This window comes from Aphelocoma coerulescens, unplaced genomic scaffold, assembly GCF_041296385.1.
Source record: "Aphelocoma coerulescens isolate FSJ_1873_10779 unplaced genomic scaffold, UR_Acoe_1.0 HiC_scaffold_75, whole genome shotgun sequence".
Taxonomy (NCBI): Eukaryota; Metazoa; Chordata; class Aves; order Passeriformes; family Corvidae; genus Aphelocoma; species Aphelocoma coerulescens.
Genome location: NW_027184061.1, coordinates 103,712 through 130,354, shown reverse-complemented (window position 1 = coordinate 130,354; position 26,643 = coordinate 103,712). Strand labels below are relative to the sequence as shown.

The window sequence follows — 26,643 nt, the reverse complement described above, 5'->3', positions numbered from 1 at the left end:
TCTGTACTCTGTGGCTTATTCGGGGTATTTTTTAGCCCACATGGCACGTAAGTCGAGGTTTTCCCTGGCTGCAGCGGCGGTGCCTTCGGGCTTGCTGTGTGCTTTCTGTTCTCCCACTGGAACTGAGCTGCCTTTGTAACCAAATTGCCATTAAGACACCGCTGGTTTGGGAGAGCTCCTGCCAGCAGCTGCAGCTGAAAAAGGGGGTGTCTGCAGCCAGCGGGGCGTGCACAGCATTTGCAATGGAGCCGGGGGGGTTCTGTTCCCTCAAGCGCAGAGTCTGTGCCAGCGGAGCCTGGAACTCCCTGCGTTGGCTGCTGTAGCCAAGGGCTGACACAGCCCAGGATTCTGTGCTGTTCTCTTGCTTGCTGTGCGAAGGGACTGTGGCTCCTGGAGGGATGTTGTGGAAGCAAAATGCTCTCTCGGGGTGTCCTTGCTCCGTGGGAGTTCCCACCACGGGCAGGTTTTTCGTAACAGCATCTGGTTCGTGTTGCCTGTCCCGTTGCAGGGCACCTCACGCGTGGATCCCGAGCAGCTCCTCCTTCGGTGAGTGGGAAAGGAACCTTTGGTGGTCGGAATTGTGCAGAGAGTTGTGAGCTTGGCGTGTGGCAGTCGAGCGCCAGCCTGGGAGGCTGAAGGAAAGTTCCTTCCAGTGTCTTTGCAGCAGCAGCAGCAGCAGCAAAGGGATCCCTGGCACTTTTCTCCTTCTCTGCTGAAGAGCTTTTGAAGAGCTGCAGGTCTGGTTTTGCAGGCAGAAGATTGCTTGCTGGCCTTAGCCACGGTGGAATATGGAATGCCCAGCAATAAGTGGCAATGTCGACTTTAGCCCATTCCTAGTTTGAACAGCTCTGAATCCCATTTCTGCTTAGTGCAGCTGGATGTGTAGCTGAGGATAAATAAGGCGATAACTGAGATAGAACTTCCCGTCCCTCACGCTACCATCTGTCCACAGGGCACAAAAGCAGCATCAGCTCCTCCTCTGGCTCCCTGTGCTTCCAAAGAGGAGGCCAAAGAGGAGGAAGACAGCAGTGAACTTCCTGCTGTTCTGGGGGATGATGGTGAACTTCCCTCCGTCCCGGGAGACCACAGTGAACCTCCCTCTGTCCCGGGAGATGAGGGCAAACATCCCACGGTTTGGGAATACAACAGTGAAGCTCCTGTGGTGTGGGAGGAGGACAGTGAGGCTCCAGTGGCATGGGACAAGGACGACGGACATCTCCCAGCGTGGGATGAGAACAGAGGACATCGTGGGACTTGGAAAGAGGAGGGTGCAATTCTCCCGGCATGGGAAGAGGACGGCAAACGTGCCGTGGCTATGGAAGAAGACCAGGAACCTGCTGCATTTTGGGAAGAGGACGGGGATCCTCCCTCTGGTTGGGAAGAGGACACTGAACCTCCCTCTGCTGCGGGATCCTGGGCTGAACATTCTGACAGCAGCACAGCCCTGCAGCCAGAGGGCAGAGAGGAGTGGTGCCTGATGCAGCTGAGTACGTCTGCTGTGCTGCTGTGTGCCAGAGCAGGGTGCTGCGTGTGTGTCTCAGCATCAGCTGCACCCAGGCTTGCTGTGCAGCTGAACGTCACAGAGTCATTTATTGTCCTTGCCCAGCTGAGAGCAAGGGGCTCCCGGCCCCAGGGAGTGGGGCTGCATTTTGGCCCTGCTGCAAGGCGGGGTCTCCATCTGGGAGGGAGCGTCTTCCATGTGGTTTCTTTCAGGGAGCACCGTGAGCGTGGGGGAGCCTGCCGAGAAATACCTGGAACTGGAGCAGGTTGGCCAGGGGTAAGTGCACGGCAGTTACTTCTGCACAAGCAGGGGCCAGGTATTTGCTGGTGCAGGATCAAGTGAGAAGCCAGGCAAGCTGCAAACAGCTTCAGACACTGGGCCACGATCCTGCTGTCTCTCAGTCCTGATCAGAATTGGTAACTGTGGTCAGAAGGCACCGTCAGAGGCCCCTGAGGCCGGCAGTGTCCTGCCTGCAGCAAGGAGCAGGACCTGGAAGATCTTCTGTCCCTGGAATTTGATTGCCTGAAAGAGCAGCTCACCATCTGGTGCCTGTCAGAAAACAGTTCTCAAGAAGATTCCTTTCAAATATTTTGCTTCCAAAAATATCCACTGCTCAGGATTATCAACCTAACAGTTTAGAAACAGAAACCAGAGATGAACTAATAAGTGCCCTTTTCAGCACAGGTAGTAAGCCCCGTACATTCAGTAACAGACACAGAGCTGCTGCACTCGAGGGGAAAATGCATCAGCTGCCTTATGGCAGGGCCCTTGTGGATCCTGCAGCTCATAGGCAGGAAATGGAAAAGGATGAAATACATTCTTCTCCAGTTCTTTAGACACCTGCTCCCACCCTAGGTTTTGGACTAAAGTAATTCAGTGTGGACATTTGGGATTTGCTCCAGCCCTTTTCCTCTATGTTGGGCCCCAGTTTTCTCTCGCACACCTTGTGTGGCACAGGGCTGGTGGCTGCTGCGCTGCTGTTTGAAGGGTCGATGCACCCAGGTGTTTTGTAAACGCTGCAGGCAGCAGAGATCTCCTGTCTGGGCTGGCTTTCACTCCCAGGGCCTAAAGCGCTGCTTCTTTCTTCTCTGCTGTTCTGTCTCCAGGGCTTTCGGAACCGTTTATAAAGGACTCGACAGGGCCACTGGAGGAGAGGTCAGTGTCACCACGCCCAGCGCGTCGGGCAGCTCTCGAGGGCTTTCCCCTCTGCTGGGAGCTGTGGCTGCAGCTTTGGGGGGCCAGCAGAGCTTTCCTGCACAGGCTGTTCCTCTGAAGGCACAGCAGTGTCAGCCTGCAGAGCACGGCTGGGACAGACTTGAGCCTTCTGAAGTGCCCAAAGGAATGCAAGGAGGGCAGCGGTGTCTGTCAGAGCAGGACACGCTGGCTTGGTCTTCATATCTGAAAACATCAGTGCATCAGCTGGTGGAGGCTGAGGCCTAATTTATCTTCATCCCAGCCTCGGACAGGAACACTGTTTAGCAGTTTTTCCATCCTGCGTTTCATCTTCAAAGGATACCTCAAGACCTAATTAAGGAGTGATCCTTCTTGGGATCAGTTTGGGGTTTTAGTCCTACTGCAGCTGTTCCCAGAGAGAGGGAGAGGAATGAGAAGATGGATGTGCAGAGCAAAGCTCTCTCCTAAAGCCTGCAGCTGTGTTTGGGTCTGGTGTCAGTGACAGCCCATGACAGGGATCATCTGAGCAATGTTTGTGCGTGTTTGCTCTGTTGTGCAATCCCAAACAGAGCAGTTGCGTTTGAAATCATGACCAAATCCCACAGGACTGCTAAAGGGTTCCCGGCTGTTTTGCTCTGTTTTCACAGAACCAGAATTACTTCCTGCTTGCAAAATGTGTTTGAATGATAATGAGAGTGGTGGTAAACTAAGGCCATTTGAGAAGACTGCAGGTGCAGAGAATGCTGTGAGAGCTTTGAGGCTGCGAGCTGAGGGCCCATTTCTGCAGAGCTTCCAAGGCCAAATGTCTCTGGCCCTGTGTCCTGTAAGCGGCCCCGCAGCGAGCAGAGAAATGGGCTGTGGGAATGTCACTTGCTGAGCCCGGGTGTCCCATCCCAAGGCAGTTTGGCACAGCCCGGCTCCGTCGCTCCACAAAGACTCGCTCCGTGTTTGCTGCGGCCTCCTGCCCCAGACTCCTGCAGTTCAAGGGCTGCAATGTCCTTTCAGGTGGCCATAAAGAAAATGAGTCTCAGAGGGCAGAATGGGGAACGAGCTGTGAATGAGATCCTGGTCCTGAAGGACAAGAAGAACCCCAACATTGTCAGCTCTTTGGACAGGTGAGTGCTTCAGCTCTTATCCCGTGTACGGGCCCTGCGTTAATCTCTCCTGGCATCCGCAGTCTGTAGCCTGTTTTGAAAAAGCCTCACCCGGCCGTAGCTTCCCAAAACAACAGCCTGTCAGTTCATTCCCTCCGTGTGCTTTTGTTGCTTTGGTTTGGTTTTTCCTTCAAGCTGACCCAATTTTCTGGGTCTTACGACAAGTGCTGATAAACCCTGTCAGAAATTATTTCCCTTGGCTTCTCCTTCCCAACTCTTTTCCATTGCTGCAGATACCAGGAAGACCAGGTTCTTGTTTCCAGAAACACCTCGTGTACCCATTTTGCAATGGCCTTGCCTGTTTCTGAAGGGACTTTCTGCAAGGTTTTCCAAACACATGACCACTTTTGTCCTAAGTGCCGCACGGCCTCCTGCCCTGGATAACTCTGGAAGTTGTGTTGCCTTGTTCTGGAGGGAACGGTGAAACTGCTGAGTACAGATGCTGAAGCAGCTGGGGGCAAGTGTTGTGGTTCCACATTGATCTGGGCTGTTGCTAAACTGCATTTTTCACTTGCTTGCCATCTAAGGCCTCTCCTTTCCCACAGGCGTCTCCTTCTCCTTTAGACTGTGCAGATCCTAAGGACTGTGCAGCCTGGCAGGAATGTCTCTGCATCGGATTCTGTCCTCATTTACAAGTGACCTGGAAACAAAACTCCACTCAAGGCATTTCCATGGGCGAATCGAGCAGTGCACGTTCATCTCCACGCCATTGTTTGCCTCTTCCAGCTTCCTTGTTGATGAAGATCTCTGGCTGGTGATGGAATACATGGATGGAGGAACTTTGAAGGACATTGTCAGACAGACACGCATGGCTGAAGGAGAGATGGCAGCTGTCAGTCGGGAGGTGAGGGATCCTGCTCGTGCTTCCCATGGCTTGGACACAATGCTCCTTCCAAGCAGGGCCTGAGAACAGGAGTGGCTCCATGCTCAGAGCTTTGTTTCTGTGTTGTTTTTATGAGCTGCAGAAGAAAGAGCCTCTGAAGTGAACAGCCTGCCAGTGTCACTGCACTTCCACTCTGCTCTTGTCCTCTTTCCTGCTGTTCTGGGACTCTCTGTCTTTTTTGATTTGATTTGCTGTTCTCAGCTTTGCCTTGAACCATTTGCCTGGAGCTTGTCTGCACTGCACTCCTGGCCTGTCACAGCAAAGCTGCTGCTGGCAGAATTCTAAACTGTCCTTTCTTGTGTGATTGTGTATTCCGGCCATGGATTTCCACCCTCGTGTTTCTTGCTCTGTCTCAGTGTCTGCAGGGCCTGGATTTCCTCCACTCAAACCGGGTGATCCACAGAGATCTGAAGAGCTCCAACATCCTTCTGGCAACGGACGGCTCTGTCAAGCTGGGTGGGTGTTCCTGGTCAGGCACGGCGCTCCCGGGCTGCGGGTGTGGGGCTGCTTCCCAGTGACGGCCAGAGCCCCACAAGTGCTGCTGGTGGCGGTGCCCGGCCCCTGCTGCCAGCTGAGAGCGGCTGCCCCATGCAGAGAGCTCAGGAGAGGAGCAGGGTGTCAGCAGTGGCTTTGCTCTGGGTGTGGCTCTTGCAGAGGGGTGGGAGTTGGAATCTGAAGCTTCGAGGGAATCACTAAAAGCCACTGCATGAAAGCTGAGGGTTCCTTTAAGGGTCCACTTCCATCTTGCCTTGGCTACAGCCCTGCGGACTTTTCCAGCTGGATTCAGCAGTGCATTCTCAGACTGAGAGTGGGCAATCTTTGTGCTTGGTTTCCTCATTCCAGCTGCCTTAGACAGTGTTTGTTTCTGTCCTCAGCTGATTTTGGCCTCTGCGCTCAGCTCAGCCCTGAGCAGGAGCAGTGCAGCTCCATGGTGGGCACTGCTCACTGGATGGCCCCAGAGGTTGTGACCAGTTCTCCTTATGGCCCCAAGGTGGACATCTGGTCCTTGGGCATTGTGACCATCGAGATGGTGGAAGGAGAACCTCCTTACTTCGAGCACACGGCGGCCATGGTAAGAGGCAAATTTCCCAGAGTTTGCAGAGGCCTGTGAGCACAGAGGGACCCGCCCTGGGAGGAGCAGCCAGAGGGCTCTGCCCATCGGGAAGGGAATTCCCAGAGGATTCGAGCCTGAGCACAGACGAATATTCTGCAGTCTCCAGAATTTGCTTTGGGTTTTAAGTTGTTGCAGCTCTTCCGTCTGTGAGGATGACCTGAAAACATGAAGCCAGAGCATCAGCTCTAATCTTATCTTGCAGAAAACCCCAGACCAACCCCAAAACCCACACCCAAACCCAACAAGTTTTCTGAAGGAGTTTCTGAAAGAGGTTCTGCGAGATGAACTCCCCCTGACTCTTCTCACTGGGAAACTTGTCTAAAACATGCAGATGATTGTTTAACATCCCCATAGTCTAACATATTTCTTTCCTAGCCCAAGCTACTTTCTCCATGGCACCAAGGCTGAGCTTTCAGCAATCCAAACCTCGGGTTCCTTGCCTGGCAGTTTCTGGGATGGAACATCTTGAATGCATTTACTTGAGTGTCAGTGGCACTGCAGGGATGCATTTGATGTAAGAATCCTTGGAAATAACACAGGCAGACCACAGTGACTCTTGCAAATGGCCTGTAAAGCTGGTGTCCATATTTGGAGAAGCAAAATGGGCTATTTCTGATGGAGGTTCCAACTAACAAAGTCAGCCAATGACATTGGCTCTCAAGGCAACATCATCTGGATGTTGGAATGGCTGTGGCTGCAGCAGTGTTTGGCTTTTTTGGTTGGCATAGAAGAATGAGCTCTGAGCAGCATCTCTGCCAGGGAGGAAAGTGTCCCTGGAGACTGGGGCTGAGAAACCGGGGTCGCTGTGAGCACTCGTGGGTGTGAAGGAAGCTGGCAGAGCTTTTTCAGAAGTGTTTGCTTTCCGCGCAGGCTCGCTGTCTGATCCGGCAGAACGGGACCCCGCAGCTGCAGGAGCCCAGGCGCCTGTCGGCTCTGCTGCGGGACTTCCTGGAGTGCAGCCTGGAGCCGGACAAGGAGCGGCGCTGGTCTGCCCAGGAGCTGCTGCAGGTGGATGCGAAGTGGCTGCAGGGGAAACAGCAGCGCGAGGGAGGGGTTTTCTCATGGGGCCCCCTCCAATAGTCTCCAGTCTCGCTGCTTTTCACATGCAAAGCCAGCAGAATCCTCACCTGGTTTGGCTTGGCAGGGTCCTTTCCTGGTCATCTGGACCAGGTGCCCCGCAAGGAGCAGGGACATCTTCAAGCAGATCAGGTGGCCCAGGGCCCTGCCTGACCTGAGCCTGGATGTTTCCAGGGAGGAGGCACCTCCCACATCTCTGGGCACCCTCTGCCAGTGTTTCCCCACTCTTCTGATAAAAAAATTCTGCCTCAGATCTAATCTGAGCCTGCTTTCCTCTCCTGAGTTTCAAACCATTCCCCTTTGTCCTGTTGCAACAGAGCCTGTGAGGAGCTTGACTTGGGAAAGTAACAGTTGATTTCTTTCTTTTTCATCCTTTGGGCAGCACCCATTTTTTATCATCAGCCAAGCCTCTCTCCAGCCTGAGCCCTCTGATCGCTGCAGCAAAGCAATTGAAGGAGCAGCGGAGGACCTGAAGCACCTGGGGCCAGCTTTTTGTTATAGTAGTTAGGACAAGTGGATAGTTACGGTAGTTAGCACTGCTAGTTAGTTATGGTGGTTAGGACAGCCTGGTAGTTATGGCAGTTTTTTGAATAAAAGCTCTGTTAAACCTCAAGTCCCTTGACGTGACCCTTCCTTGTCCCCCTGTGACTCAGCTGCCTGGAGCAATGCGAGGGGAGAGCGGGCCCAGCCTTGCCCAGAGCTGAGCCCCAGCAGAGCCCCGGCAGAGCCCAGAGCAGCCTCAGCATCGGCAGAGTCAGCCTGGAAGGAGGCGCCTGGAGCCTTCTCGACTGCAGCCGACTCTTGTTTACAAACCGCGTGGGGTGGGAAATGCCACTGGTTCTGCAAGAGGGCAGAGGGGGCCCGGGGAAGGCCCGAGTGCTCCAGGCGAGGCAAAAACCCGCCCAGTGCTGGAGAAAAACCACGCCTTTTTCCCCTCCCACGTCGGCCAAAACATTGAATCCTAACCCAAGTCAAACGGGGCAGGGGAGGAGCCCAGGCCCTTCTGCCCCTGCAAACCAAAGCTTCCCTTGCACGGCTCTGAGCCCCGGTGGCCCCGCGGGTGTTGGTTTCTGTCGGGCTCGCTGCCGCCAGCCCAGGGCCAGCCCGGGACAGGGCGGGCGCTGGAGGCTGCGGGCGGGGAGATGCGATCCCGGGACACGCATTCGGTGGCACCTGCGAGCGCAAGCAGGGGAGGAGCTCCGGCAGTGACAGGGAGAAAGGAATAAGGTGAATGTGACTTAAACAAACCAAGCCCGTGAATCTGCTTTAGATAGGGCCAGGGAGCTGTAGGTAGGAAGGAGTGAAAGAAACTATCACTTCCAGAAAATGTTACTGATTGCCATGAACTGCTGCTCAGCCAAGGCCATGTCAAATTCCTGAACTTAGAGAAGAAGAACAAAGAGTCAATGGAGTTATTAATATTGCTTTGTTCTACTAAAACAAACAAAACGGGTGTGTGCATATTGGAGGGCAGATCGGGAAGTCTGAACCTTCCAAGGAACAGTCCCGGGGACAGAGCAGCCACCTCTGTCCTACCCACAGCAGCCGGGACGAGCCAGCGCTGCTCCGGCACCGGCTCCTGCCGAGGCAGCAGCGGCAAGGAGAGCGCGGGCAGCCGCTCCCGCAGCGCCCTCACGCCAGGGCGAACACGGCGCCCACACGGCACAACGAACCCGCCCCAGCCCCCTGCCGCCCCCTCCGCCCGCAGCCAGCGCCGAGCCCCGCCAGAACCGAGCGCGGCTCCCACCTGCGCTGGGGCCGCCTCCGAGCTCTGCCACTGCCTCAGTGGTGGTTCCCAGTCACTCCCAGCATCATCCCGGTCGCTTACAGTCAGTCCCACTGTTTTCAGTATGGTCCCAGTTGCTCCCAATTAGATCCCAGTTGCCCGCAGCGTGGTCCCAGTGGCTCCCAGTCACACCCAGTATGGTTGCTTTCACTCTCAGTAAGAGTCCAGTGTGGCTCCAGTCATTTCCAGTATGAACCCAGTCACTCCCTGTATGATTGTATTTGCCCCCACTGTGGTCCCAATTGCTCCCAGTGCCTTGGTTTGAAAGACAGGTGTCTGCCAAGGAAGGCAGAATGAAATGGAAGAAAAAAAATTGCAACCCCCTTCCCTCTGAATCATTATAATTTTGAAATTAAGGAGCTTTTAGGCAAAGATATGAGGAACAGGAATAACAGTTCTTTACTATTATGTATCTTTATGTGTATAACCAGTCAAACAAACAGCAATAACTATGGCAGTAACAGCAAACAATCCCAAACCCAGTCCCAGCCTTCTCGGCTGTCAGGCCCTTTCCCCTCGGGTGCAGTTCCGCTCGCAGCCGGCAGGGGCGCTGGCGGCTCCCGGTGAGCAGGGCAGGTGCGATGGTTCCCCCGCGGCTGCAGGGGGCGCTCCGGAGCGAGCTCAGGGAGCACGCGGCACTGGCGGCCTGCGATCCCGGGAAGGGATGGAACAAAGATTTCAAAAACCCCCTGGACAGCCGATCCCGGTGTCTGGCCGGACCCTCGGGAACAGCAGGCTGGAATGGCAGGCTGGAATGGCAGGCTGGAACGGCAGGGATGAGCACAAATCCTGGGTGGCAGACAAGATGTATCAAAATTCCCGAGCTGTGGTGGGAACCCCCGGAGGTCTCGGCAGGCAGGGAGAGCGGGGCTACAGAGCGGCAAAAGCTTGAAGCAATGGCAGGGGAAGGGCAGCCAAAGCCTAGCTCCCAGTGGGGCAGGGAAGGCGGGCTTGGGAATCCCGGGGTCTCTCCGGTAGAAGGAAAGCAGCCGAAGAAGCAGCCTCTCTCTCCGTCATCCAAAACGCCAGGGACTGACTGCCCACACAGCCAGGTGAAAAAAAAGAGTAGCAAGATGCACCCCTCTGTCTATGGCCAGGGCTTTTGTTTTTCTTAAGCACCCAGTAATTTGTCCCCGTGGCAACATGTATGGGGAAAATTACCTTAACAGAAAAAAACCCCAGGAGAACTCCCAAAATCCCAACATTCTGTTACGAGCTTCCTGCAGATTGTTCCATCTCTGCTCTCCATATGGAAAGATACAAAGATCCCTTTTGGTTCACACAGTTAAATGTCTGATGGGTCACACGGTGGTGCCTGTACAGATACATGTCTGGAGAGAAAGCCAAACATCCATCGCACTCTCTCAACACCCACAGAGCCTGAACCAAACTCTACAAGGCCACGCAGCTTTACACAGAAATTCATACATCGATAAAACTGTACAACGGGATGCAGGTTTACACAGAAATTGATACACAGGAAAACACAACAATCTGTGCTGTGTGAATACACTGACTTCTGTATAAAAATGGCTCCACACGGCGGGAACCGATCCAGAACTGTGCGATTACCAAAGGACCCATCGACACTTCCATACCCTTGGAACTAAAGACACAGGACTGTAGAGCTCTCCCACTGCGTACATTCCTGTCTAGGGGTGACTTTATGATGTGTATCCCCTATCGCTGCTCTCTGCCCAGAAATCAATCCTGTGCCTTTCTGTGCCTTTAAACTGAGCCCGATGGGCGAGAGAGAAAACACCGAGCGAACTTTTCAAAGCGGTTTTTCAAGGACACAGACACACACTCCTCTGCGTTCTGCTGCGGCAGCGAGAAGAGCGGAGGGAGCGCCCTGCTTGCTTTCCAGCGCGCTTTCGGCTCCTTTTCTCCGGAGGGAGACGGAGAGTTGAAATTTGTTTTCCTGGGACTTGGGCTTTTTCCCCTCTTCTCTTCTGGACTGTTTCAACATAAGAACACAGCGGGAAAATTTTCCACCAAGGCCCTGGAGGACACCAACCCAGCTCCAAGGAGGAGGAGAGAGAGCACACCTACAGAAGGACTCTGAAATCTTCCCAGGTTTCTCTCCACAGCGAGAGGTTTTAGTATTCAGCATTATTATCCTTTTCCTGTGTGTTTGTTAAATAAATAGGTTCTTTTTCTCTTTCACTTTCCTCAGAGGAAAATATTTTTTGGCAGACCTGGTGGGAGAGGGCTGGTTGTAACCTGCCTTCTGTCAGAGGATATTTTCCTCCAAATTTGTCCAAAGCAGCACACTAAAATAAGTCAGTATTTATTTTGAGGGAAAATGATTTCTAATGGCATTTTGAGGGTCAACAAATACAAAGATAATAATAAGGATAAATACAAAGAAATAAATACAAAGAAATACAAAGAAAATACAAAGAGGTGAAAGAGGACAGGAGCTCACTGGACTGGTCCTTGGCAGCGCCCGGGCAGACCCTGCATGAATTTGGCTGCCTGAATGCAGCTCTTGCCTGGGCCCCAGGGGTGGCCCCCTCTGGGTGTCTCTCCCAGCACCACAGGGATGCTCCTGCCCCTTCCCTGCTGCCCCAGGGTTCTGCAAGCGCCTTCTGGGGCCACCCAGACACCTCCCTGGGCCTCTGGAGGCCCCATGGCATGGTGCAGACAGGGACTGAATCAAAGCTTCCTTGGAAGATGGAGGCAGGAGAATATTGCCCACCATCTTCTTTCCAGCTGCCCTCCACACTCCTGCAAATCCTGCTGGGACACTCAGGCTCTCCATTCCGGGGCTCTGCAGCTCCCATGCAAACCCATCCATCACTGTGTCCCCTCTCGCATGGATATCAAGGAAATGACACAGCAATAGCTAGAAAATGTGAACTTGATTAATTTGACTGCTCTAAAAGTCTACAGCTGGGGGTTGATTGGAAGACTATGGGGTGAGAACCTTATGCCTCCAAAAAGGGTCAAGAGTTTGGAACTGGAACACTCAGGGAAACTTCAGCTTCTGGGGGAAAAGGTGCCCTTCCTCCTCTCTCCCTTTGCTTTATACATCTGAGCTGGAGTCATATGGTTGGAACATCCCCTTGGCTGATTTGGGTCCACTGGCCTGGCTGTGTCCCCTGCCAGGATCCTGCCCGCTCCCATCCCCTCTGATGGGGGAAGGAATGGCAGAGGGACAGCGCTGCTGGGCAGTAGCCAGAACACCGCTCTGTTACCAGCACCCGTCCAGCTACCAATGCAAAGCACAGCCCTGGAAGGCCCGTGAACTTTCCCTCAGGCAGACCCAACACACGGGACTTGAGCTGCCAGCAGCCCAGGTCACCCTCTGCCAGCCCCGCTCCTTGGACCTTGTGTCCCCACAAGCAGACACAAAGTGTTTCTGCTGCTCCCCCTCCTGCACAAATCCACAGAGAGCTGGGATTTTTCCAAGTCTCGTGTCTCCGTTGTGCCATATTCCCAAAGAAGCAGCAGCCCCTCCCGATGAACACGGCAAGTTGCACGGATGCTTGTCAGCTCCACTGCCTGCCTAGAAATCTGGAAACTGCTTCTAAATGCTGCTCCCTTCAGCTCTGGGGCACCGACTGACACAGAGCTGGGAAACAAATGCCCTGGCTGCTGGCTGACAAGGTGAGTTCCGCCAGAGTCAGAGCTCTGTGGGAAGTCTCTATCCACGCCTCTCCTTTGAATAGATCCGCACACAGGGTGCGCAGGGACGTGTCCTGTATGGAAAGGAAGGAGTGTGCCAGCACCGTGACTGACACTTTCCCTCTCCGTGTGCGTTCCACAGCCACGGGTACACAGACGTGATGGAAACCCTCGCACAGCCAGAGCCTTCTGTCCCTGCAGAACGGAGCCGGCGGGTGGGGGCGGTTGGTGGGCAGCGAGTCCCGGACAGCGGGCGAGATCCGGCTCCACAGCTGCCAGGCCCCGCTAAGGCTTAATGCCACCTCCTTGGCAACAGGAAAGGCCTTCAGCCTCGTCCCTGCCCAGAGGGGCAGCGCTGGCCTGGCTGCACAGCTCGTTTTCCCCACAGGTTGCAGGAGATGAGATCACAACGCTTGCAAGCACCAACTGCGAGCCACAGCTCTGGGTGCTCACCATGAACCTCAGTTCTGCCAGCGCTGTCTGCCCCAGGCTCCAGGGGATGCAGTGGGAGCCCGGCTGGGCTCTGCCCTGGGGCCATCCTCCAGGGACAGCTGCACACAGGGAGCATTTGGTTGCCACAAAGAGCCAGGCCATGGCTGCAGGGAGCTGCTCCAGGTGCGGCCTGCACTGCTGTGTGCTGCGCTCTGGGGCTGCTGCTCCCCGCAGAGGGGACTGCACTGGGGTGCCAGAGGACAGAGAAGCTCCAGCTTAAGCCTAACTGGGCTGGGTGGCTGGGCTGGGAAGAGTGGCGAGGGTCAAGGGCATTCACAGAGCTCATCCTGCTCTGTGAAGAACGAGGAAAAGGAAGTGGGAACCCAGCAGTGAGCAGAGCTGAGGCCTGGAGAGCAGCTCTGAATGACCCCCAAATCTCACCAGAGCTCTGAGATATTGCTGTTCTTCAGCCAGTGACAACATGAGTCCCTAAACCTGGGGCTCACTCTTCCTCGTGGCCAGGGGCATCAAGGAAGGCTACAGTGCAATGGGGACTGCGGTGAGCTGGGAACTCACTGGGGGAAAGAGGGAGCACTTGTGGAGCAAAAGGCAGGTGGGGGAGAGAACTGTTCAGAGAAAGGCTGAGCTTCAGCTTGAGCAAGCTGAAAAATGGCATTGGGGGTCATCCCAGACTGATTTCATTTCAGAAGTTACTGAACAAGTTTGTTATTGGGGGGGTGTCATATTTTCCCCTGGAGGTGCACGCTCTGCAAACTTGAGCTGCACTGCTGAGCTGCTCAAGCACGTCTCTGCTGCAGGTCACGGCGTTTCTTCTTTGGCTTCTCGTGGCCCCGGGGCTGAGCCGCAGCAGAGCCCTGGCGGAGCCCAGAGCAGCCTCAGCATCCACAGAGCCCGGCTGCAAGGAGAGAAAGCAGAAAGCGCCCGTCAGCTGAAGGCTCCCGTCCCCCTTGTCCCAGCCGCCCGCGGTGCCCAGGCCGTGCTGGCCGCGCTCAGAGCGCTGCCCCAAGCTGCCCAGCATTGCTGCCTCTGGCAGGAGAGCAGGAGGGCAGGACACGTGCCCAGCCTGCAGCCGGCCGTGGCACAGCCACCTCCTCAGCAGCTGCCCAGAGCGGGATGCTGCTGCGCTCGCTGCCGTCTCCCAAAAGCCCTTATCCCAGCCGTGCCAAGAGGACGGGCACCCACCTCACGCCTCCTGCTGTCAGAAGAAAAGCTGCTCCCAAACGGTGTCCTCAGTCCTTCTCCAAGGGCACGTCCCATCCACGCCACAGCTGCTCCCAAGCACTTCGCCATCCGGACCAGACAGCACCTAGAACGCTTCCTTTGGAAAAACAAACCATAAATCAATGAAAAGAGATTACAGACAAAAAGGGAAAACAAGGAAAAAGGTAAAAAATCTTCTCTCTGCTGGGGCCTTGAGGAAGGCCCAAGCCTGCCATGCGAGGGAAAAACCCACCCACGGGCCAGGGCAGCCCACGCTTTCTGCTTTCCCCCTGCACTGCCCCCAAAAGTCATGCTGAGCCCAAAGCCAACAAGGGCAGTGGAGCAGCCCAAGCCCTTCCTTGCCTGCAGAGCAAAGCAGCCCATGCACAGCTTCTGGTGTCCAACCTCTGCTCCCACCATGGGGCTTTGTTTGTGTCGGGCTGGCTGCCCCAGCCCCAGCCCCAGGGCGGGCCACGGTGGGTGCTGGGGGCTGTTGGCAGGGCCAGGAGCAGACTCCCAGTTCAAAACCAGCCCAGCCCATCCCCCCAGCCCTGCCAAAAAGCAGCTTGGCAGCCGACTGAAGAATCGGTTGCATCTGCCCCAGCAAAGGGGGGAACCTTTGCTTCCCGGCCAGGCTGTGCAATGCACAAATCTGGGAGCATCCCCCTGCGTGTGGACTCATCTGCAAATTCGCTGTGGAGCCTGGCTTTGGAGAAGGTGCCACAATTGAAGTCCATCATCTTCAGCTTGCCAGGTGGAGGAAGAGCTTGTCATCCTTGATGTCACCCTCCATGTCTCCAGCAGCAGCAGCCGCACCTGGCACAGCTTCTCCAGGGGCTCCTTCTTCCCTGGGGCTGGAGCAGGCTGTCTGTGCTCTGCCCAGGGCCCCGGCTGTCACTGAAGAAGGACAAGCAAAAGCAGCTGGCATGGGGGCCACCAGTGCTGGGAAGAGCAGCTCAGCTCCAGCAGCAGGGCTGCGCGTGCCCAGCTGAGGAGCCCTGCGCAGCGATTCAGGCAGGACAAAATCTCTGCCTTTCTTTGCTGCTTCTTGCCAAGGCGCGTGTGCAGCTGGAACTTACCGGCTCCCTGGGTCAAAGCGTGCGTGTGGCTCTCTCCCTTCCCCTATGGCACGCGAATATCCTGTATCCAAGTATCACAGGACAGGTCTTCTAATGAGGGCCTTTCCGAGGACAGCACGGATAAACACCGTCGGATGAGATTCTGGCACTCTGCGGAGTGAAAGCAGAAAGCACCAGTCAGTTGCAGAAGGCTCCTGTCCGCTTTGCCTCACTCTTGCCATGGCCAGGCCGTGCTGCGTGTGCTCAGGGCTGTGCCTAAACTTTGCCATCAATTCTTTCTTTTGGAGGAGAGCAGGAGAGCAGGACATTGCCACCTGCTCAGCAGCTGCCAGTGCGGGATGCTCCTGAGCCCGCTGCTGTCTCCCAGCACTGCTATTGCCCCCGTGCTGCAGAGACGAGGATCCACCTGGAGAGAGCCGTCGTGGGAGCGAGAGCCGGCCCCAGGTGCTGTTCCAGCCCCTCCTGAAAGGGTGCTCCCCGCAGACCATCTGGTGCAGCACGATGCCCAGGGACCAGACGGTCGCTGCCTCGCCGTAGTACCAGCCGAACTGGGTCCATTCCGGGGGGCTGTAGGACGGTGTTCCTATGGAATAGAGATGGAGTTCTTCAGGGGGACGCTGCCTGCTCCCAGAGCCTCGCCCCAGCTTCCCTGGGCATGCGGGGGCCGCAGCAGCGGCAGGCGGCGTGACCCGCTGCCCTCTGGCCAGCACCTGGGACTTGCGTACAAACTGGGGGTTGGAAAAGAAGCCACTGGTGTTGCAAGAGGGCAGCGGAAGCCCTGGCAAGGCCCGAGCATTCCATGCAAAGGGAAAACCCACTTGGTGCTGGGGAAAAACCACGCTTTCATCCTCCCTGCCTGCACTGCCCCAGAAACCATTCTTAAGCCAAGGCAACCACGGGCAGCAGAGCAGTCCGAGCCCTGTCTCACCTGCACACCAAACGGGCTGGAGCACAGGTTCTGGCCCCCCCTCTCTGCTACCCCCACCCACGGGTGTTTCTGTGGCGCTGGCTGCCCCAGCCCCAGCGCCAGTCCTGGGCAGAGTGGCTGGCGAAGGCTGCCAGCAGGGCTGGAAGATGGCCCCTCAGCCAGCGCTGCTCAAAAGCAGCTCAGCTGAACACTCCGGCTGCCATGACTGGCAGCAAAAGGGAGAATCCCCCCTGCCACAGCCGGCTTGGGCTGTGAGATGTTGGGCTGTGAGATGTTGGGCTGTGAGATGTTGGGCTGTGAGATGCCGCTACCAGGAGCCTCCCCCTGCGTGGGCTCACCTGCAAAGCTGGTGTAGGCTGCGGCTTGCAGGTAGGTGCCACAGCCAAAGTCGATGAGTTTGGCCTGCCCGGTGGCCAGGTCAACCAGGATGTTCTCCGGTTTGATGTCCCGGTGCAGGACCCCGCAGCTGGTGCAGTGCCGCACGGCCTCCAGCACCTGGCGGAACAGGTGCCGCGCCACCTCCTCGCACAGGAAGCCCCGTGCCCGAATGAAGCGAAGGAGGTCCTGACACCGCTCCGGGCGCTCCAGCACCATCACCACGTTGCTGGGGAGCTCCAGCCACTCGTGGAGCTGGACGATGCCAGGGAAGCCAGCGGACACCTTGTCCAGCAGCACGATCTCCAGTGGTGCTCGGGTGCCGTCGGGCTGCGGGAGGAGCACGGTGCTGTCAGCGGGGCTGATGCCGTGCCGGGTCTCGGGAAGCCCTCAGCCAGCCGGGGACGCTCTGCGCGCTCCGCTGGCCCCACGGCCGCTCTCCCTCGAGGCGTTCTGGCGGCTTCCACCCTGCCGGGCCTCGGCTCATCCCCGCCCGTCGCGCCCCGGCTTCTCCCGCTGCCCCTCGCTCACTCACCAGCTCGCCCCAATGGCCGATGCGGTTCCGCGGCACCCGTTTGATGGCCACCTGCAAGGCAAGGGGAGCAGCGGGCTGAGCTCGCCGCCCGCCGTGCCCAGCCCCATGCTCCTTCTCCTCCTCCTTTGCCCCCCGCCTCCTGCGCCCGCCGCCGGCCCCGCCACTCACCGGGGCGCCGTCCGAGAGCCGCGTGGCCGCGAAGACGCTGCCGAAGCCGCCGCGCCCTAGCAGCGAACCCAGCCGGTAGCGCTCCTTCAGGCCCTGCTGCGCCTTCCGCGCCCGCGAGACGCGGCCGTCAGCGCTCGGCCCGGGGCCAGGAACGGCCCCCGAGCGCCGCTCAACCGCCCCGGGCCGGCCATCCCCACATGGGGGCTCTTTTGGAGGGGCCACCGGCGGCTCGGGGCCGGCGGCCGCGCTCAAGAGCGGCGGAGCTCGGAGCGGGGAAGACGCTGCGGAGGCGGCGGGAGCGGCCGCGCCGCCTGTGTCCCCGGCGGGCCCCGGGAGGAGCCGAGGCCGGGGCCGGGGCCGGGGTCGGGCCAGCCGGAGCCAGGGGCTGGCGATGGTGCCCAGGAGCCAGGCACTGATGCCCGCCCAGCAGCGCCACAGCCAGGACGGCGAGAGCCGGGCGGAGGCGGGACCGCGGCGGGACGCCCGGGGGCGGGGAGGGGGCAGCCCCGCCCGGGGCCGGGGGCGGGCCGGGGGCATGGCCCGGCCGGGCCTGGGGAGAGGGAGGCCGCGGGAGGGGGGGTTGGGGAACCAAAGGGAGAGCGGGAGAGGGAGAGGAGGAGCAGGAGAAGGGACGCAGAGGGTTCGTAGACTCGCTGCTTTTGCGCTGCTGCCGCTGCTGCCGCTGCTGCCGCTGCTGCCGCTGCTGCCGCTGCTGCCGCTGAAGCGCTGGGAGCGTTTGTCCGCGTGTCCGTGTGTCCGGTGCCCGTGTGTCCGTTCCCCTCCGCACGCCCCACGGCCGAGCCCCGCGCGCCCCGGGGCAGCACGGGCCGCTCCGCTCCGGGGCCGAGGCGGAGTCCCGGAGCATCTCTTCCTCCCGCAGCCACACCAAACCCGCTCGGCCATTGGCAGCAGTTTTGCACACGTTTCCCTTTGAAGGGCTCCTCTCTACCCCCATTTCCAAGGAGTCTCCCTGGGGTTTTGGCACCTGCAGCGACAGGGCAGCGATTGGGCTTCAAACTTCAAGAAAGACATGGAGGGGTTGGAGCACGTCCAGAGATGGGATTGGAGCTGGGGAAGGGTCTGGAGGACTTCTGAGGGGCAGCTGAGGGATCTGAGGGGGCTGAGCCTGGAGGAAAGGAGGCTCAGGGGGGACCTGGCTCTCTCCAAGTCCCTGACAGGAGGGGGCAACCAGGAGGGGTGGGGCTCTCCTCCCAAGGGAAAGCAGGAGAGGAAATGGGCTCGGGGGAACCTTTGGGGTGGATGGTGGGGAAATTCTCATCCTCCTTGTCTCGACAAAGGGGGAGGGGGGCAGGGGTGGGGCACGACCTGGGGAGACGGGGTTGGTGACGCTGGGCCGGGGACACGGGAAAGGGCACGGGAAGCCAAAGCCCCGCTGAGCGCTGGCGCTGGGCTGGCACGGGGTGAGCCGGCAGCAGGGCCCCGCAGCCCTGAGGGACTCGCCCTGATGGCCGGGGAGTATTGATCCTGGTCTCTAAAAAATGAGACTCAATAAAATATCATTAAAAGATGCCTCCTTCTCCTTCTCCTTCTCCTTCTCCTTCTCCTTCTCCTTCTCCTTCTCCTTCTCCTTCTCCTTCTCCTTCTCCTTCTCCTTCTCCTTCTCCTTCTCCTTCTCCTTCTCCTTCTCCTTCTCCTTCTCCTTCTCCTTCTCCTTCTTCTCCTCCTCTCCCATCCCTTCTCCTGCTCCCCCCGGGCCCAGCGCCCACCCCTGGCCCCCCGTTTTCCCAGCGCGGTCGCATCCCGCGGGAGGAGCCGAGACGGAGCCGGGACAGGTCGGGCTGAGGCAGCGCTGGGCTCTGGGCCCGGCCTGGGCGCCCCCCACGCGCCCCCTCCTCAAATTCCCCTGGCGGGGGGCGCTGGGGGCGAGGGGGGGGCGCAGGTGGGGTCCGGGTGGGGAGCGCTGAGCGCTGCGGGTCTGCCTGGCAACTGGTGAGTCACCAGCGCCGCGCGCTCTGATTGGCTGAAGGTTGTTCAACGCCTGCTCTGATTATCTGATACTCGCGGGGAATTTTGGTTGGTCGTTGGGGGCTGTTTTGGGCGGCTTAGGGGGGGGTCTCTGCGCCTTTGGGGTTCGCTGGTGCCGATTTGGGGTTCAGGTGCCTCCCAAGGGCCCCCCGGGGGGGGTGACACAGGGGTGACACACGGGGGTCCCCATTCCTGATCCATCCGGGGGCCAGTTCTACTCCCCCCACACTTGGTCCCCCCACGGGATCCCCGAAGTCCCTTCCCACTGTTCCCCAATAAACGGGACCGGCCCGAACTGGGAAGCCTTCCTGGGAACACTGGGAGCAGCCGGGCAGGGGCAGAGTGACAGCGAGGCTGAGGGGGACACACGACCCCCCAAAATCATCGCGGGGATGGGGCGAGGGGTCCCGGCTGGGCCCGAGGCCACGGGGAGGGGCTTCGGCCGCCGGCGGCTCAGGAGCTCTGTGGGCAGAGCAAAGGGGGTGACACCGGGCTGGGGGGCCCGGGGGAGCACAGAGCTCCGGGTGAGGGGGGACACGACCCCCGGGCCCCTCCCGTCACCTGCTTGTGCAGGTAGAAGCCGAGCCCCAGCGCCAGGAAGACGAAGCCCAACACGAAGCCCCCGATCCCCGTCAGCATCTTGGGGGGCGGGGGGGCAGCATTGGGGGGTGGAGGGCAGAAGGATCCGGGAAATGGCAGCGGCTGCTGGGAAGGGACCGGAATGGACTGGGACAGAATGGGATGGACTGGGACAGAATGGGATGGACTAGGACGGAATGGGACAGGAGGATACACTGGGACCAGGATCAGGACTGGGCAGGGCCACATTTGGAGCACCAGGGATTATACTGGGATATATTGGGACCACACTGAGGGCTACTGGGAACATGCTGAGGCCCAATGGGTGCTGCTAGGATATACTGGGAGTGATTTGCATCATACTGGGAATGACTGGGATTGTACTGGGAGTGACTGGAACCACAGTGGTGGTGAAAGGGTGCAATTGGAAAGATGCAGGGGGCAACTGGGATCACCCTGGGAGCAGCTGGCCCATACTGGGGTCATACTGGGATCATACTGGGAGTGACAGGGTCATGTTGCAGTGACTGGCCTAGTGCTGGGAGCATCTGGGAGTGACTGGGATCATACTGGGGGTGACAGGAATCAAACCAGACTCATACTGGGAAGTTACCTGGAATCATACTGGGGGTGACTGGACACATACTGGGATCATGTTTAGAGCAACTGGGACCATGATGGGGGCAAAAGGCATCATAGAGGGACTGACTAGGAGTGACTGGGTTCATACTGGAAGTGACCAGGGCCGTACCTTATTCTACTGGGAGGGACTGAGAGTGAAAGGAACCCTACAGGGCATGACTGGGAACAACTGGCACCATGTTGGGGGCAACTGGGATCTTATTGGGAACGACTGGGAACATAAAAGCTTGAGTGGAGTTTTTATCCCGTGGCATTTCCAGGGAGCAGCAGCAGCTCCGCGCCCCCAGCCCGGGGGGTGGGAGCAGGGGAACCGCTGGCAGCACCTTCGGGGCACAGCCGAGGGCTGGGGGGCTCCTCCCCCACTTCATTTTCTCTGCCCAGTTCAAATCATCCCCTCCCATTCAAATCCCCTCCATTCACATTTTCTCCCCACCATTAAAGTTTCCTTGCCCCAATTCAACTTTTCTCCCCAGTTAAGCCCTGAAGCCCCTCCCCACCCCCAGCTCCTCCCGGCAGGACCCGGCCGGGACCTTCTGGAAACAGCAGCGGGAAGAGTTCCAAAATTCCTCATTACTTCCATCGATTTCCTTGGTTTCCGGGGCATTTTCCTGCGGCTGCTCCGGGCCATGGCTGAGGGGTCCCCTCGGGCTCCAGCCCTTTTCCAGCCCCTTTTGCCAGCTCTTCTCCTCAGCTGATCCAAAGCTGCAGATTTTGGAGGGTGGGAAGAGTCGCTCTGCTCGGGGGTCCCCGCGGTGCCCCAGGGAGGCCCCGAGGCCGCAGCACGGTTCCCTCGGGCCCCTTGGAGCGTTTGGAATCTCCAACTCTCAGCAATCGCTGTGTTGGGGTTCAATCCCCCCTGCAGGGTTTTCCCCCAGACCGACTTTCTTTCCAGAGGGTTTTGTGGTTTCGCTTCGAGCCGGGGCCTGAGGGCACCGGAGCGGCCGCGGGTGCCGGGGCAGGAAGGGCTGAGGGACAGCAGCGCCCCACAAACCTCCGGGACGGGGACAAGGGCTGGAGGGGGCAAAGAGAGAATAAACACAAGATTTCAGAAAAAGAAAAAAATCCAGTAAAATATAGATGGTATGTAAAATATAATAAAAAGAACTCTGAAAAAAGAAAGTAACAGCAGAGCTTCTTCTCCTGGGACTTTGGGTTTCTTGTCCAAGCTCCGAGCTGGGTGTGAGCCAGAAACCAGTGGCTGGGAGAGACGTTGCTGCTGAAGCGCTTCCTATGGCCAGAACTAAAGTGTCGAGTATCAAGGAACAGTTTGAGAGGTTACAGAAGCGCCAGCGCTCCCGTTGGATTCCCTCGTTTGAAGCTGAAAGCGGAGCTCCGTCTGTGACTCTGCTTTGTAAGGATTGAATGTAAAACTCCAGAGCAATCCCCGTTTCCCTCCCTCCTCTGGCCAGCGGCGCACGGAGAAGGGATGGGAGTTTCGGTGAGTCCGTGCTTCCCCCGGAGGGACAGGAATCCTTGCCGTGTCCAGCGGGGGTCCCTCCCCAGCCGTGCGGTCACTCCCCGGCCCGGCCCTGAGGCGCGGGGCAGTCGCGGGGCAGCCGCGCTCCGGCCCCGTCAGCGGCAGCGCCGCTTCGTGCCGGGCAGGAGCGGCAGAAGGAGCCGGGCGGCGGCGGGGGCTGAATCCCGGCAGGAGGAGGAAGAGGAAGAGGAAGAGGAAGAGGAAGGGGAAGGGGAAGGGGAAGGGGAAGGGGAAGGGGAAGGGGAAGAGGAAGAGGAAGAGGAAGCGGAAGAGGAAGCGGAAGCGGAAGAGGAAGAGGAAGAGGAAGAGGAAGAGGAAGAGGAAGAGGAAGAGGAAGAGGAAGAGGAAGAAGGGGCCGGGTCGGCCTGCGATGTCCGATGGCCGGGGAGCAGCGGGGAGGCCTCGGGGAGCGGCGGCGGGCGGGGCTCTGTTGGAGCCGCCCCGAGGGGTTTGTGCCGTGACGGGTCCCTGAAGGAGTCGCTCCGCGGGACGGGCGAGCTGGGAACGAAAGAAAATACAGAGAAGAGAATAAAATACAACCAAAGAGCCGCACCGAGAGGCGTCTCCCCCGCCCGCGTCTGAAGGAGCTGCACCGAGGGACGGGCGGAGGGTGAGTAGAATAAAATCCAGAGAATGGAGTAAAATAGAATAAAAAACTGCACCGGGATGTCCGCGGCGCCCGGTGTCACTCGAGAGCCGCACGGCGGGACAGGCGCTGTCGGGTGTGGCCAGAAGGGCAGCGCCGAGGAGGGTGAGAGGTGAGAATAGAAAAAACAATAGAGAGAATAGAATAAAATGCAATGAAAGAGCCTCACCCGGGGATCTCCGCAGCCCCGAGTCACTGAAGAGCTGCCCCGAGAGAGCGACGAGAGGTGACGGTGGTGAAAAAGCCGCACTGGAGGGGCTTGGGATGGGAGGTGAGAATGGACTAAACTCGAGAGAACAGAATAAAAAAATAACAAAAACCCCGCACCGGGAGTGGCCGCTGCCCGTGACTGAAAGAGTCGCACCGAGGGACCGTCGGGGCAGCACCGGGGGCTCTCGGCCGCCCCGTGTCACCGAAAGAGCCGCAGCCGGGGGGAGTTCTGGGGTCTCCTGGAGCCGCCCCGAGGGCTCTCGGCCGCCCCGAGTCACTGAAGGAGGCGCAGCGAGGGACGGGCGGGGCGCGGCCCGGATCGAGCCCCTCCAGCTGCGCCTCGAGCGGCGACCCCGCGGGACCGCGCCGGGGCCGGGCGGCGGCGGCAGCCGGAGCCGGGAAAGCGGCTTGGAGCGGCGGAGACGAGCGGGGCGTTCCCGACCAGCTCCGCTCAGCTCTCGGGCACCGCGCTGGGGTCGCCGCGCACTTTTCACCTCCGGCCGCCCCCACGGGCCGGGCCCCGCGGCTCCCGCTGCCGCCGCCTCGGCCCCGCCGAGCCCAGAAACCACGAAAAATCGCTGGCATGCACTAAAAAAGCTTTTCGTGTGCAGCGATGGGTGCGGGGGGAGTCCTTATGAACTCCCCTCCCCTCAGACCCTCCCGGGCACCGTCGGGCATTAGCGCAGCTCCCGGGGCCGGGTCCCTGCCACACTTGGGTATTAAATCCGACAGATCTGAGGAGCGGGCACAGCCCTAGAAACCAGGGCTTTGCCCTCGGGAGCTTGGAGCGGCACGAGGGGGATAAAGGATCCCCTGCATTCACCAACGCCCCCAGAAGCAGCTCTGGCCCCCGTAAGAACGGAGCTGTATTTGGGAGAGGCTGGATGGCTGGGATGGGGTCTGGAATGAGACAGACACATGTTGAGATGAAGACGTTTGGGGGATCCGGTTCCTGAGGAGGTTTTGGGGCACCCTCCAATCCTGAGGGATGTGTTACTGGGAGGGGGGACACACCTGGCTCTTGCACTTGGAGTGCAGCTCCACAGGGAAGGACATGGGGAGCCCATTTTAGGGTAGATCCTGCTGCTTTCCACCAGTTTTGGGGGTGTTTTTGACTCCTTTGGGAGATTCCCCGGTCATTTTCGGAGGTGGAGGTGAGGCCTTTTTTGGGAGGATCCTGATGCTTTCCACCACTTTTCGGGGTTCTAAATGGCTTGTGGTGGAACCACTTTCATGGGTTCTGATGCTGCCCACCCGTGCTCTGCACTGGTCCGGACTGGTGCTCCCAGTGCCGTGTGAGGCAGGGCCATGGGGCCCCTCCACAGCACAGCCTGGCTGCTTTGGGGCTGACGGCACTTGACCGGCGCTGGCCATGGGGCGTGTGCTGGCAGCTGGGGCCATACTGGTGGTACTGGTGGTGCTGGGAGCTCACGTGTCTGGGGGCCAGCAGGACTCGGGTGAATGTGGGTGTCTCAGGGGTGTGGATGGGACAATGGGAAAATACTGAGAGAGGTGGGAAAAAGGGAGGAAGAGAGCAGAAAATCGGAGCTGGAATGCCCAAACCAGGAGTCCAGCCCAGGGGTCTCTGGCCTGACTGCCCCCAGCAAGTGGCTCCCACAACCCCTCACCCTGTCTCCAAAATCCCTTGGGATCCCCCACCCATCTCTGTATTCCCCTCTCCAAAATCTCCCAGCTCCGGCGGTGAGACCAAAGGGGGCCAAGCCGCAAACTTTTTTCTCCACACAACAATCTTCTCACTTTTCCCCTTCCTGGCTTCCCCCACAGCAGCTGGGAGCAGCCAAGAGCCCAGCGCTGCCCCAGCCTGACCGGCCCCAGCTCCATCCCTGCTCCTCCCATGGGATGCGATGGGTTTGGGGGGAGGGGGCCAAGGGTGGGCACTGGGCCTGGGGGGAGGAGGAGAAGGGGTGGAGGAGGAGGGATGAAGGAGAAGGGGGAGAACGGACAGGAGGAAGAGCAGAAGCAGGAAGTGCAGGAGGAATGGGAGGAAGAGGAGGGATAGAGGAGGAGCGGGAGCAGGAACAGGAGGAGGAAGAGGAGGCAGCACGTGCGTCCATCGCTCCCCGTATCTGCAGCCTCCCTGCCCCGAGAGCATCGCCCCCCCGCATTCTGCAGGGGACTGGGGAGGGGAAGCTTGCCCCAAATATCTTGGGTGGTCCCTGGGAGGGTTTTTTGGGGGGGGTTCCCGCTGGTGGCTCACAGCAGAGCCCTGGCCATGGGTGGGGGGATGCGGGGTCTCCCCCCACGTGTGGGTTGGTCTCCCTGGGTCAGGCTCTGGTACCATGTGGCGATCACCCGGTGACAGTGCAGAGTGAGTGGGACACCGGTTTCAGGGACACCGGTTTTGGGGACTGCCTGGGAGATCCAGGTTTGGGGGAAGCCCGAGAGTCACGGAGTGGGAAGAGCAGAGAGGGGTGATCCCGCAGCTGTGGGACCCCTTGCAGCCTGAAAGGGAGGGGGAGGATGGAGAGCAGGGGAACCAGGGACCCCCTGGACACTGAAGTGGGGAGCCTGGAAAGGGGGGACCCCTGGGATTCCCCAGACCCCTCGTAGCCCAGAGAAGGCGGGAACTCCGGATATGGGTGAACCTCAAAATACACAGGACCCCCAGAAACCCAGAGAGAGGGAACTCCTGAGAGGTTATTTTTGCTGAATCTTGGCGTTTTCTGTTTGAATTTGGATCTCTTGGGCCAAATCTTGATATTTTCTAAATTTTTGGGGTGAGGGAGGGAATCCTGTTGTTTCTAAGGTTTATTGATCTAAATGTTGATGGTTTGGTTTTTTGAAGGGCAGAATTTTCCTATTGTGGAGGAGTTTTTCCTGTATATCAAGATTTTGGGAGTTTTGGGGCTGTGTCTTTGGGGCTTTTGTGGCTGGATCTTAATATTTTGGAGGGTTTTATGGACACAAATGCCTGGTGACTTCTAGAGATGGACTTGGGCTGGAGGAACCCCCAACCTAACACACTCACCCCTTGTTTTTGCCCTGAAAACAGGATTTGTCATTCCAAAGCCATGGCCGGATGGAGAAGGAGGCTGCAAGAAAGAGGAAGATGTCCCGGGACCCCCAGGCAGGTGGGGAGGAAGTCACTGCCCCTTTCCCCCTCTCTCCTGCTCCATCTCCCAGCCCAGCATCACCCCCAGCTGCAGGACAACCCCGCTGCCGACACCGTCCTGCTGGGGACGGACTGGGGGGATCTCCTTCCCCTTCCCTATGGCACGGAGGCAAATCCCATCCTCTCCTTCTCCACTCTCCTTCCTCTCCTCGTTCTGTCCTTATTCCTTCCACTTTCCTTCCTCCTCTCCTTCCTCCCTGGTTTCTTCTTCTTGTTCCTTCCTCTCCTTCTAGCTTTTCCTTTTCCCTTCTCCCTGTCCCTTCCTCTCCTTCTCCTTCCTGCCCCAGGCACTGAGCTGCAGATGGAGACTGGGGGGAACAAATCCCTGTGGCAGAACCTCGTGGAAGAGGCCGCTTTGAGCAGCTCCTCGATGCAGGAATCCAGCGGGGAGGAAAAACTGAAGAGATCCACGAGGAGTGGCTGCAAACCCAGCCCAGGGAGCTGCGAGGAGGAAAGACCCCCCGTGAGACAGAAAGGCAGCCGGAGATCCAGCCACAGCTCAGAGCTGATGGAGAAGCCTCAGGGTGGAGAGAAGCCCCACAAGTGCTTGGAATGTGGAAGAGATTTGGAAATCCACGAAGATGCAGAGATACTCCGCAGCCCCTGGAGGAGCCCCCACCAGAGCGGGGGATGCCTGAGGAGAGGCTGTGACCCCGTGGGAGACCCGTGGACAGAGGGGCCCCGTGGAGCAGCCTCTCCTTGCAGGACTGACCCCGGGGCAGAGTGACCCCCGGGGCTGCAGCAGTGTGAGGGGACTGCTGCCCGTGGGACGGACTCAGGGTGGAGAAGTTCCTGGAGAACTGTCTGGTGGGAGGGAGCCCAGAGTGCAGCAGGGGAACGACTCCTGTCCCTGAGCAGCGGGAGAAGGCACCGGGGATGAACTGAGCATGGCCCCCATTCCCTGTGTCCTGCAC

General features: G+C 58.7%; 1 protein-coding gene and 1 pseudogene across 1 annotated transcript; both read left to right on the top strand.

Moving 5' to 3' along the window:
• LOC138102439 (zinc finger protein 850-like) overlaps window positions 1–26,643 on the top strand; it is a 141,615-nt pseudogene that overhangs the window by 91,943 nt on the left and 23,029 nt on the right.
• On the top strand, window positions 41–26,456 carry LOC138102387 (serine/threonine-protein kinase PAK 3-like). The gene is made up of 11 exons (XM_069000100.1): window positions 41–47; window positions 509–546; window positions 953–1,521; window positions 1,718–1,777; window positions 2,608–2,656; window positions 3,680–3,789; window positions 4,555–4,672; window positions 5,068–5,167; window positions 5,587–5,783; window positions 6,696–6,833; window positions 26,064–26,456. Exons 1-11 carry the CDS (start codon window positions 41–43, stop codon window positions 26,454–26,456), a joined length of 1,779 nt encoding a protein of 592 aa, XP_068856201.1.

Bases quoted from the DNA above. Each gene is read 5' to 3' on its own strand.
- LOC138102387 (XM_069000100.1), top strand. The intron at 3,790-4,554 runs GTGAGTGCTTCA...TGCCTCTTCCAG, and splicing joins ATTGTCAGCTCTTTGGACAG to CTTCCTTGTTGATGAAGATC. The intron at 4,673-5,067 runs GTGAGGGATCCT...GCTCTGTCTCAG, and splicing joins TGGCAGCTGTCAGTCGGGAG to TGTCTGCAGGGCCTGGATTT.